At 37.2% G+C, this 13377-nt stretch overlaps 1 protein-coding gene across 2 annotated transcripts in view; it reads right to left on the reverse strand.

Annotated features, from left to right (window-relative positions):
- The window catches only part of LOC146453225 (uncharacterized), a 97316-nt gene extending 95346 nt beyond the window's left edge, over window positions 1-1970 (reverse strand). Inside the window, exons 1-2 of one of the 2 annotated variants that reach the window (XM_085096868.1) lie at window positions 1867-1970; window positions 575-675 (exon numbers count right to left, since the gene is read on the reverse strand). In XM_085096868.1, coding sequence (XP_084952994.1) covers window positions 575-665 — 91 coding nt within the window. In that variant the 5' untranslated portion in view covers window positions 666-675; window positions 1867-1970. Of the gene's footprint in view, window positions 1-574; window positions 768-1866 lie in introns of those variants that run through there. The other variant, XM_085096867.1, reaches the window with a different exon arrangement.
- Between the last annotated feature and the right edge of the window lie 11407 nt (window positions 1971-13377).

Consider the following 13377-nt stretch of genomic DNA (forward strand, 5'->3'; position numbering starts at 1 on the left):
AATCAATATTTTTAAAACACATCTTATTTCCTCTCTCAAAATGCCTTACTATTCTTTTTGGGTTCACTTAGCTATTGGCACTGAGACATTGAAGCTATTAAAGGGGCTTCTCTTTTCAATGAGGAAGTTGCCTGTTGTTTCTGAACTACGTTTCACTGGCCTCGCAACATCTTCCACATACCTTAGTAGTGCCTGTCATTTGGAGACCAGAGTGTGTCGCCTCTAGCCACGACGAGTTAACCACCAGGCCACAGTTGTTCAAAGAGCGGTAACTTTATCAAGCGGATAAGTCGCTATCCGACCAAATTGACCCAATAAATGTCTCTGTGATTCAGTGAATCCTGGCCGCGTGCACGACCGCAATTATACCCATTTTAGTCTTGCGTGCGCGTAGGTTATATATAGGCGAAGTTTTCGGCATTTTAGTGGGAGTACATTTTATCCACTCGATAGAGCTATGCGCTCTTTGAACAACCGAGGCCAGATAACCGCACAATGCACATAGCAACATGTTACCTAGTCAGAAGACAACTCTAGCGGTGCAAGAACTGGAAGACATGAAATTGTTACATACCCCTTAAGGTATCATCGTCAAAATCCAACTTCCCTTCGTCAGAAGGTGTGCCATCAAATTGTTTTACTTTGTCGGGTTGACTCGCCGCCATGGGTCATGCACTGAGAATCAATGTACTTAAAATCAAGTTTGATTTGAGTTCACTTAAAAGTGAATTATTGTAGCCTGAAATTAATACCTCGATTTTTTGGAAAGTTCCTGGTCAATGAAAAAAGGAAAAGAGCTTGCCATTAACACAAAAAATATTTCGCGAAGAACTGGTCTAGAAAAAAATTACCTCATGCTATAGCCCTTCCCACGAAATTGTCAGTGACGTTTGAACGGTAATTCAATAGTAAACTTTTTTGTTCATAACACAATAAACATAAAGGGAAAAACACAAGTTCATTACGCATGACGCGTATTTGTTTTTCAATAGTTCGGAAAACGAAACATAGGTTATTTTCACTTTTGGACATGAATATTGATGGCCCTGATCTCACATCACCAAACTTTAAATGCTTTCAATACATCAACTTTTCGGCTAAGAATAGCTAATCTCTGATCTGAGAGGTTGTTGTAACTTTATGATATTCACCTCTCAAAGTAAATTGTAAATATTAATACAACAGGGACACCAAGCGAGAGCATTTAAACAAAATACTTAAATCTTGTCACGAATGATCCCAAATCGTTTTGTGGATTTTTGAAGGTAAATTTTGATCTGTTCAGATATTTAGATCATTAAAATTTAGTTGCAGAATGCTTTAGAAAATGAAGCCGAATTTACGAGTTGATAATCGCTTTACGAAAATGCTAGCAATTCTCATTTCGCGCCGTTAATAATACTGGCATACTTGCCCCTCGAGCTCCGAAAACGATATGAATTATTTTCCATTGTTACGAAATTTGGAGGGGACATTTTGCCGGGGAAAACTCTGGATTTTCTTTACAATTAAATCCCAATTTCTGAGGCGAATAGGGTCTTCTGAGCAGATATCCGCCTGTGACATCTTCTTCGTGGATGAATTTGACAGCTTTTAATTCGTGTTTGGTCATGAATTTTATCCAACGCGACTGAAGTTTCACAGACTAAGATAATACGTTTGAGTCTGCAAAAGCAGTAACAACGCCAGTAAAACATTATCTGGATGGAATACTTATCTTCGGAAAATAAATTAAAAGCCTAATTTGCTTTCGTTTTGTGAGTTTTCCCAGTAAATAAAATTAAATAGTTAAGAAAGCGCCCTTCAGATAAATGAAAAAATAAGCACGTTTTTAAGAATGTAAAGAAAATTCGGTTCAGCGCTTACCTCGGCTATGTACGTACAATCTATCAGTTGTCACTGTTTCGAAAACTGTTAGAAGCTGAAGTCACAAGATAATCCGCGTGATGAGGTCGTAAAGGCTTTCTCAGCTGTCCCTCGTCTTTTAGATACGTTCTCAAATGGATGAGAGAGCGTTACTCAGAGTTAAAAATAAAATTGACGTCAATTGTCTTATTTCAAGTAAAGGACCTGTAACCGCACTGACAGTTAGTGGAAACCGAATGTAATCCAAATGACTGTGAGAAAATAAAGATATGATTTACTGTTTTCTTCAGTGACAACGCAAAAATATTTTTCATAACATTTTTTTAATTTTTTGAGGCTAATAGTATACTATAAGCTGGGTTAGTCAGTATTTTCACGTAGTGCAAATCTAGCAGTCCTTTACTACTTGCCATGTTACTGACTACACTGTACCAAGTTTATTCAATTCCACCGTTTAATTCTGTAAATTTTAACGCTGAAAGATTTACAAATCATAAATAATGACTATTCACGATCAAGTGAGTTTTCGTTTAAGTTTGAGTGAGTTGTCGTGGTCAAGTGAGGTGTCGTTTGAGTTTCAATACTTGCAAAATGAAATTTCATATTTTTGTTGTGTTGTTATCAAGCAAAGAAAGTGAAAAGGTTTACTTCGAAATTGTAAATACTATTTTTTTAAAGACTTCCCCGTTACCATAACTGAAAATATCTGACAGGCCTGATAGAAAAAGAAATATTTGCTACAAAGATGTTTCTGATTTGCATAACTTACAAACTTGACATGATTTCAGTTAGTAAATAAACCCCTTCACGCGGCTGGTATATCACTGAATATCAGACGATAATACCCCAAGCTGAAAGATTGTCAGAAAGCTGAACAGTTTGCTTCTCGGCCAATGGTGAAATTTTGAGGGCAATCTTAAGGCCGAGTGCATTACCCTCCGATATATCAGTAAGCCGGAAAGGGGTTTATTTGTTTTACAACCCCCCTGATTAATTTCTGAACGCGCGCGCTTTACTGTAGAAAAGACTAAACAGCAATTGATGAGGGCGCGCAGCGCTGACTTGGCTATGATGATCTCATATCCAACAAGCGCGAGTGGAATAATTGTTTTATTAAAAAAACAACAACAACAACAACAGGAAATTTCGCTAGATTTTGCTGATTACATAGAAGGTCATGGTCTCTATTTCTCGGGCATAGAATAATAGTTCATATACCATGGCCGCTAAGCCAATCAAATCCCTCGAATTACATTATACAATGATCCAGTTTTTAATAAAACAAGTTGGACCTAAAACAGAGACGTTTTATGTTATGGGTTTATAAGGCTGAACTGCAATGTGGAAATCGGAAACTTCAGAGTTCGTTTTGTGTTCTAAAACGATATAATATGATAAAGTGTTTTATCAGTAACACCGATTACTTGAAAGTAAGGGCGAGCGATCAAGCAAAACGGTTCAATTTGCGATTTCCTTTCCCAATAGAGAAAAGAAAAAAAGACGTCACAATTTTATCTTTCTTTCAAGTCAAACGTAAGGCTCTTGATTAAATGCATAATATGCTTCGTTCAATAATTATCACGGCTTCAAAGTAAAAAATTAAAAATCTCGACAACATCATAAACAGTCATCGAGGATGACTGAGAACGCAGTTATTGATAACCAAACCAAAAATGGCAGCAACTCAAACAATAAGCTCTTGTGCCGATTCAACTTTAACTGACTGCAAACTCAACACCATTATATTCAATGGTAAATGTGTGATGTTTGATTCCGCTTAAATCCCAAATTTTCTCTGCTGCGATTATATATGAGTGTGACTCAAATCAACAAAAAAAAGTAAATTCGCTCTTTCCTCTCATTATTCATACAGCTGTGAAATACAAATGCATTTAATAATCCTTTTCAAATAGCAAAATGGTCAGAAGGAAAATTACTTTCATAGAAAATATAAAAGGAGGCGAACGTTCCAAAAGGACTCATGCAGATCTCAACATTTATGAAATAATTTTCTCGAAAATACATCAGCGCTGAAAGTTTGTTTTCATGATACCGTAAAATGATGTCTAAAAAAAAACCTTAAAAGGGTTAACATTTATACAACAGATATAAATACCTATGGTAACGATGCGGTTTTTCATTTTAGAATTGTGTTCTGATGAAAAAACATATATGTGTTAATAATTTTGTTATCCTGTACATAATCGCACTTGGATAGAACATTTATAATTATAATGTTACACCTGAAAACAAATTATCTACCTAAACAACTTTTTTCTTTGAGCAATAAACGGATTGAAACAATATTCTGCGTTTCTCTGCTCGAAATGCTCTTTCCGTATAATCTCGAACGGTGTTTCTCACCACTTGCAACAAGTTGAATCGATTATTTAGACATTTAGACAAACTCATATTTCAAGCCATGAACATGCACTAAATTACTTTTTCATTAATATCACTCATCACTTAATTATTGAAAAAAAACCCTTGATACAACAAGCTTTTCTTATGTTAAATATAAAAAAAAAATTGAAAATATCGCTTTCGTGCAGTAGTCCACTACATGCAATTAAGCTTCCATTGTACGGAACAACTTGAATATAGCAATAGTCAGTTTTTCTCCAAACGTACAATTTATTACACGGAATGCCCGCAGGGCATGACGTGTCTAGGTTTCGGTCGGGTATCTTTGTTTTCTTCATCGGTGTCATAAATGTGCACATTAATTTATGCATTAAACTCTGTCCTCCCCTAGTAAGGATATATTGTTCTGATTGTCTTCAACAGAAGCGGCCCAATCAAAATCTATTTTTCAGGCACATATCTCTAGAGAGGGGACCCACTCATCACTTCTGTGTGACGTCAAATCATCGTTTGATTTATTCATTAAAACTAGATTAAATTCTTCCCTCTCCCAGAAGGGATCTATTGTTTTGATTGTCTTGAACAAAAGCGGCCCAATCAAACTCCATTATCTGCGCGTATATCACGAGGGAGGGGGCCCACTCATCTCTACTTGTGTGACGTCAAAGCAAATCATCATTTGGAAAAGTTGTTTTCGTTCAATGGCGGCCACATGTCTGAATTTAAGACTCCGGATCTGCCGTTTTCAGAGAGAAAACCAATCTTTTTCAAGCAGTAAATCGAAATAATAACTTCTAGGTAGTACTCGACAGTTAAAACGGCGGAAATTGGGAGAGTTCACAGCAAAGAAAATCCGCTTTAAAAAACAGATCGAATGATCAACGCGAAGGATTAGAGCTAGAGGAGGCCAGGCCAGTTCAGCGGGGTCATGACGTTATTGCATACTTATTTCTGGTATGATTCCTAGTAACACAACGATACAACGATAAGTATCACGCAATATATCTGAATAAAACCATTCAGACAATTATTTCAATGGCCAAGGGAGGATATTTTTTAAATATCTGCGAAACATACAATGGGGAATAATTGGGGCTACATTAAGCATTCCGTGTAATGCCATTAGAGGGGCATCTTGTTGTAATTTCTATCTGGATGGAAAGATTTTTTTATTACCAGAATTGATAATGAAATTGCTTTTATTGCTGTTATTATGCTGTGCCAGTGTTGGAGGAAGAAGACTTTTTTAAATTTAAACTAGACAAAAATGGCAGCTTAACAGCTTCCCAAATCAAAGGCATTCGCGCGGTACCGCTTCTGACACTTGTAAGTAAAATACAACCAATAAGATTTATTCATGAGTCACTCAAAAGACTCAACTGTCACTTTAAACACGCTGAAACAAAGAAAGATACGCTTACATCAATAAATGCACTATTGAGAAAATGCCATCCTATTGGTTAATCTAAATTTAGCTCATCGTTTCACAAAACAGTGATTTTTACTTTTTGAAATAAATCTATTTCAGCCGTAAGCAAGCTTTACGCAAATTATTCTCGTTTCGGTCATGCTTGTATCCGAGCAGGTGTATTCCAGTGACCGCTTGAAAATTGCAGTGTTTTAAACAAAATATGTTCACATACTCGGCCTGAGACCGAAGGAGTAAATAAGTGGTCTGAGTCACCAGGAGGTCAGTATAAACGTAATGTTATTGACTGACTTAATATGTATTTCATTTAAAATATTTGAATCATATCGCTCAAGCACATTTGAAACAAAGGTGTAGAGATGTGAAAATTATTTCAATGTTTTTCGAGAGGATTGATCACAATATATATCTTCAACAATTCTTAAATATTATGTAGAATTTGGCACTGATCCTCCGTAATTACTTGTTCATGTATAGCAACATTTTATGTAAACGTTATTCAATCGAAATTCATTCTCTTATTTAGTCTATCTGTTTCATTTCTTCATTTCCGATCTACTACTACTTAACAATTATCCTGCCAAATCGCGCGGTATATCGCCTGAGGCCGCAGACCGAGTTGACTATAATCAGGGGATATTCCTCAAGATCGAGAGGGAGAATTGTTTTATCTATATTCAACACATTGATAACAAGCACAGTTTTATTGCAGAAAATCTGGAGGCGATCTTTATTTTTCCATTTTTCTCCCGGAACAGGAAATTACGTATATCGCTGGATATCTGTTGACTACGGACGACGAATATTCAGCGCACCACGACCATATTTGGGCAGTGTAAAAAAATGTGTTGAGTAGTAATGTTCAATATCTACAGTTTTATTGCAGAAAATCTGGAGGCGATCTTTATTTTTCCATTTTTCTCCCGGAACAGGAAATTACGTATATCGCTGGATATCTGTTGACTACGGACGACGAATATTCAGCGCACCACGACCATATTTGGGCAGTGTAAAAAAATGTGTTGAGTAGTAATGTTCAATATCTACTCCTTTCTGAGTATAAGTCACAAAATTGTTCCTTTTACTGAGAATCAAAGTCCCACTATTCGGGATCACATTTTCCCTTTTCCAATAGTTATCTTCTCACACACGTCTTCTTCATCTCCATCTTCTTTTCTCTATGATTTTTCACTTGTTGCTTTAACAACCAAAACGCAAATATCCAAGCAGCCTTTCCAATCTACGCATGGCGCGGCATTTGCCTCCCTTATTCCGCTGAATGGAGGTTGTTCGTATAACAATAAAACAAATAATAACCTTTGTTTACCCTCGGCAGTGTTTATAGCACAAGTGCTATAGTGGGGCCGAGCATTAAACGTTACAAAGAAATAATTGAAATTGAAAATAACATGGTTAAAAATCCCAACTGGCAGGAGGCAAACCAGTTGGCTATTTACAAGCGAGGCCGAAGAGTTGAACTTTGGGGCTACCGAGAAACAACTCCATCTAGTGGTCAGAGCGGGACTTGAACCCGGGACCTCCGCATTTCAAGTCCGGCGCCCTAACCACTCGACCACGCTGCTTCTTGTATGACTGATTTAAATTGTCGCCAATGTCTCTTAGTTTTCTAGCCACTGTTTCAATTGCATCCACGGATTCCAAGGAAAGACTTCTTGATTTGTTGCTTTGAGAGATTGCACTTCTTTTATCCATGCTTTGCTTAGAGTCTCCTTCTTGTTTCTGATGAGTGACCTGTAAAGCAAATATCAACGCAAAATTATTAATCATAGACCAACAGTTCGCGAAACTACAATGGTGGATTTATTGTCTTGGAAAATTCCCCTGCGCGCCCGTTCAATGTTGGAGTTGTCGACTCAATCCATGGAGCGACAATTTCTGCAACAACATTGAAATGAGGGGAGGGAGGATTTTTTCCAGCACACGAGTCCAAGGTTGTAGATTGCGGGTTCTTTTTTTCCTTTAATTCCAAAAAAGTGACATTGGATACATAGAAATTCAGGTTTAAAACTGTGAAATTTCCGCCCAGATTTTTTCATTAGCGTATTCCTTCGATCTCATTTTCGCATTCACAAACTGTGGAAGAAAAAGTTCCTTAAAAGAATATAATAACAGTACACGTCAAAGCAGGATAAATGAAATATACTAATTACTTAACCATTGAATTCTCAAAAAAGCAACACGTTCACTGCACTGCTGAGAAATTTTTTTTATTCCAAAAAGGCGAGAAATGTTCACAGATGAATACGTTTTGAAACCAACGATTGACACTCAGAGTCAAAGAAAAATAAGCAATATGAAGTTCAACCAACCTATACTTTTGGAGTGGGATCGATTTTCGATACTTATTTGTACCTTTCTTCCTCTTCGCTGTAACAGGTACTAACAGTTGTGAATTAAGCGAGATGCACTGCCTATTTATCAAAACACGAAACGCAATACAAAGATCACGATAAATCACGTGACGCCAATATAAGCTTTGAAGTCCTTAGCAACGGGAACTCACGAAATGGGCACTTCAGGAAAACATCACGAGAGAATACAAATCAAAGGCAGTGAAAATACTTTTGACGATAGCCTTCATTTTAACGGTTACACTTAAAGTTTTTATCCGCGAGTTAAAGTATTTTATATACAGAATGGAATAAATTGGGGTTTAGCTTATATCAAAAAAGGGTTTATTTTAAAAAACTCAATACAAGTCTATGTCCGGTTGAAAAAAAGCATTCTTTCTAAGAACTCGCTCAAAAGTTCCGGTTTTCAGATCAGAAAGTTAAGTCAATCTAGTCCTTTTTACAAGATTCCTTAGAGTCATATACGCCTGACTAAAAATGCTATCATAATGATAGCAAATAATTGATTGTCATTTAAAACTCAGACATTTGTTCACGAGACTCGTATTGTCCAAACTAAAATCCATATCAGTGTCACTATTATAGCAAAACAAACACATCTCCACCTGCCCCCGTGTTGATGACATGCACCAAGGAAATGTCGTTTATATCGCATTTAGTTGGCGACTCGCTCTACCGTTGGAAATTTTCTTCTCCTTTTGTTATTGAAATGATGCTGACAAAGCGCGACTTAAGTGTAAAGAAGAATCAACTGAGAACTGAAGCAGGCAAACAATGGAAACAATACCTGTTATGTTTTCTACAGCACGTGGATTAAAAATGTGTAAAAAATTATTACGAAGTCAACCACTGCTCTTCACTGCGCTTGCTTTGAAATAAATCTTACACAAACAAATTCCTTATGGGACTATACTTCCCTCGAGTTTTACTTTTAGTTTGCCCGTGAGTTCGCGAATGATATTTTGCTCTTTTTCACTCTTCGACAAACAACGACAAACAGCGTTTAGAAGCACTGAAAAGCATTGAAAACACAGCAAAACACACCAAGTAAGATTTTTCAGACTTTACTATATTTTTGGTGAGTTTTGTGGGAATATTGTTGTCTAAATTTTGATTTAATTTTAACTCCATACAAACTCTTAAATCACGCTTGCATGGTAACCTGTGTCACATACGCTTTGGTTACCTGTGGTAAAACTTAATTTCTTCAGTAACGAGTTTTAAAATTTACACTCATGTCCCGTGCAAAAAATGTCACATCAGCGATTAAAAGACGATGAATTTGAAATCAAAACTCACCTTTCGTCTTTCAGAAAGAATCTTGCTAACGTAAACAGAACTGTCCACGCATTCGACGGCCATGTTTTTCGCGTTTAGAAATGAGTTTTTCGAATAATTTTTTCGGAGATGTTGACTCTGTGAGCGTTTGTCGCGAACTGTCCGACATGCATGAAGCAGCGCATTTATATTCATCAGTCGTAGGAAAAAATCGGGGTCGTGTGCCGACATTAGATGAGTTTTATTTACAAACACCTGACTACTGACAATCGGCTTGCTGCAGAGAACAATGCTGGCTTCATACACAAAGCCACAACGGTGGGAACAGTCGCCTGTGATTAGTCGAGCGCTTAGAGTCACACGATAACCGTCGTTTTCATTGTTTCCCGCCTTCAGCGGCGCGTGAAGAGTGTGAGACCAGGCGAATCTGATTGGCTGAGCCGCACGCGATTCACTTCATATAATTATGGCTGTGCTACTTGTACATTCAAAAGTTTAAAACAAAAGCAAAACGACAATCCCGGGCTCTTGAGAGCGGGCGTCGAGGCTTTTTGAGCACGTGTGCTGTATTGACATGACAATTTCATTGATTTTACTGGGCTGAAGTCAGTTTTCATCGCAGCTTTTAGTGTTAAAGTCCGCTAATCAGTTTTACATTGACCGTTTTAGAAAGTTTAAGTCGTTCTCTTGTAATCCACGTGCTGTAGAAAACATAACAGGTATTGTTTCCATTGTTTGCCTGCTTCAGTTCTCAGTTGATTCTTCTTTACACTTAAGTCGCGCTTTGTCAGCACCATTTCAATAACAAAAGGAGACGAAAATTTCCCACGGTAGAGCAAGTAAATGCGAAATAAACGACATTCCCTTGGTGCATGTCATCAACACGGGGCCAGGTGGAGATGTGTTTGTTTTGCTATAATAGTGATACTGATATGGATTTTACTTTGGACAATACGAGTCTCCTGAACTAATGTCTGAGTTTTAGATGACAATCAATTATTTGCTATAATCATGATAGCATTTTTAGTCCGGCGTGTTTGACTCTAAGGAATCTGGTAAAAAGGACTAGATTGACTTAACTTTCTGATCTGAAAACCGGAACTTTTGAGGGAGTTCTTAGAAAGAATACTTTTTTCAACCGGACATACGCTTGTTTTGAGTTTTAGAAAATTAACCCCTTTTTTGATCAAAGCTAAACCTCAATTTATTCCATTCTGTATATCAAATACTTTAATTCGCCGATAAAAACTTTAAGTGCAACCGTTAAAATGAAGGCTATCGTCAAAAGTATTTTCACTGCCTTTGATTTGTTTTGCTAGTCTCGTGTGTGGAAAATGTGAAAAGAATACATCAGATTCATTTTGTACCAAGAAACCGAGTTGAACAACTTCTCTACCCACGATTTTATTACTGAGTGTTAAATTAATACCGTTTACGTTTCCGTGCAGAGACAACGCAGGATGAACAAAACAGAATCCATGTATGCAACTTAATTATAAAGTCTTTTTAGGGTAGATTCAGGGGAAAGTACTTTAAAGATTAAAACAAAAACGTCGCAAATGTTAAAAAGCAATTTAAAGGCAACGGAGAGATAGTGTCTCAAGACTCATTTTCTTGTTTCAGTTTTAACGTCCAGTATATTTGTTACTTTAATTTAATGAAAATAAAATTAGACTAACAATAGATTCATCGTACTCAAATTGATATGAACCGATCTCTGGGTGTCCTACGCTATTGTTCCAAATAAATAACTGAAACACTGAGTTCACACTTCTTACTTATACGTGGACATGGTTGGACACATTGCTGTAATGGTCGGATTTATGTTGCCGGCGGCCATTGTTGTGCACGTCAAAACATTTTTCTGTTCAAAAGATGTTTCCATCTTGAGAAAACTTCGCTAAAAGTTCAGGGATAAGGAAGCATAAAGTAGAACCACTGAATTGCATCAGCAGTTCTTAAAATTAGCTATATCTGAAAAAATTAATAAACTTCTAGCGTAAAGGGGGTCAGAAATACTCATCCATTTTGCCACGAAACTTAATGCTATGTACGTTTATATTAAGGTCATTTTAAGGACAATTTTGAGTACAAATAAAACAGTTTTAAGACAAAAAAAAAAACACTTTTTTCAGAGTGGCTGTGAATGAAATCTTAAAATTAAAATAGAACTGTTTTAATCTGATCCTGGCGGGCAAATTCATTGAACGTTGGAAGGTGTGAATCAACTCACAATATATGGGGTTTCCGGAAAATTTATGACTCGCGTGCAGTCTTTTCAAGTTCGTCTAAATCGATCTATTTTTAACACTTTTCACCATGTGAAATATAGTTCCAAGTCCGGAAACATCGCAGTTAATCTACGATTTAGAGAAAAGACCTAGTGCCTTTAAGGTTTTAATTTCAAGCCGAGCGATCGCCAAATCGGACAGTGTTTTTGATTCAGCCAAGGTAAGTTTTGGAAGAATATGGCCTCACGATTTCGTCCGATACAGGCACTTGTTTTTCTGCTGTTGTTGTTGTTGTTGTTGTTTTTTTCGGCATGATTTGGGAAAAGTAGTTAGAATGTCCAAGAAATGAAACAAAAGCTGGAAAAGGCGTCAGCTCTTGCAAGTCTCTGGAGAAACAAAGGATTAACATGGTTGAGAAGTGACATATAGCAAAAGGTAAACAAAATTCAGTAATTCATCTCAGCATCATTCACTGAGAAAAAGAAGAAACTGAGGAAGCACTTGAAATGAATGAGTGAATAGAGTGAATGAGTGAGAGAGAAAGAGTTATAACAAGCCATGCACTGAAGGTTTCAAGGATCGCGGGGACAGTTAGCCTAGTATATCTAGAATTCATTGATGATCATTTTTAATCGTCAGAGTGAAGCTGCATAGCTTGAAGTATGCATATTCTTTACCAACAAATAATTGTCGATGAAAGGAAGCAATTGACATTTAGTTCCCAAACGTGGGATTAATTATTATTTTTGTTATGGTATGAAAAATTTACCGTTAACTGACACAATTTTGCAGGGAAAAAATGGACAAAAATAGACCTATTTTCAGCCAGCAAACTTACTTTTCTTTCCTACTTGTCAGAAATCCCTGGCCAGTCCGGTCAGTCACAAACAGAGTGCACCATTTTGAAAGACTGTATGGTTATACGCCAATCCATTAAATTGCTTCAAAATGGTGCGTTTCCCTTTCAAATTGTGCCATTTCATATCCTTCAAAACATTGCGTTCTATTTACATACCGAAGGGTCGGACTGACCAGTTCTGAGTGTAGTAAACGCCTTTATTAGAAAGAAAGGCGCCTGGCTCAGTCCGTAAACAAGGTCTTCATAATGCATGGGGCGGAATATAAGGCGCAAAAAAATCGGCAAAGTGTTCACCACAGCTTGCTCTGCTCGCCTTTTTCCCTCTAACGGGTCCTTTGCCTGGATTCGCCTCTTTGTTGAGCGTCCTTTCTTGTCAATAAACACTCATACAATGAGGCGAAATGTAATGGTAAAAGGAGTGTAAAAAGCGGTGGAAAAAGCAGAAGCGAACCGTCTCCAACACCATGTAACGAAGAGATAGAAGAGGAAGGTATCAACACCACGGAATGACTCTGTTTTCATCTACGTCAACTGCAACAAACTGATCAATTGCCGGCATTCGAAGATAGGACACTACATAGTCATCACAGACGTTGTTCTGCAACAAGGCACATCCCATCGTCTCACGAGACGGAAGGAGGCCCATGATGATGAGTCGTCATTTCATGATTTCTACTGGCTCATCTGAGACGTGCTATATTACTTATTGTGGCTTGTTGGGATTCCGTTTGGCGTGCTGTTCAGTTTATTGCCAAAGGATTCGAAAAGAAAAAATGTTCATTTACACTTGCTGTAACTTAATTACTTTACTGATGCCGTTTAAAGGGGTTTGATTCCAATGAAACCGAAGTGCTACGTTGGTGGCGAGTGGAAATGAATGTTTGGTTTTATCAACAGATATATCAAGCTCAGTTCATATTCATCTATATCTGTTGATATTCTGGCGGCCTTAATCTCAGATCTACATTCTGCTCAACA

The sequence above is a fragment of the Pavona decussata genome, unplaced genomic scaffold, assembly GCF_977016875.1.
Source record: "Pavona decussata unplaced genomic scaffold, jaPavDecu1.1 SCAFFOLD_344, whole genome shotgun sequence".
Lineage (NCBI taxonomy): Eukaryota > Metazoa > Cnidaria > Anthozoa > Scleractinia > Agariciidae > Pavona > Pavona decussata.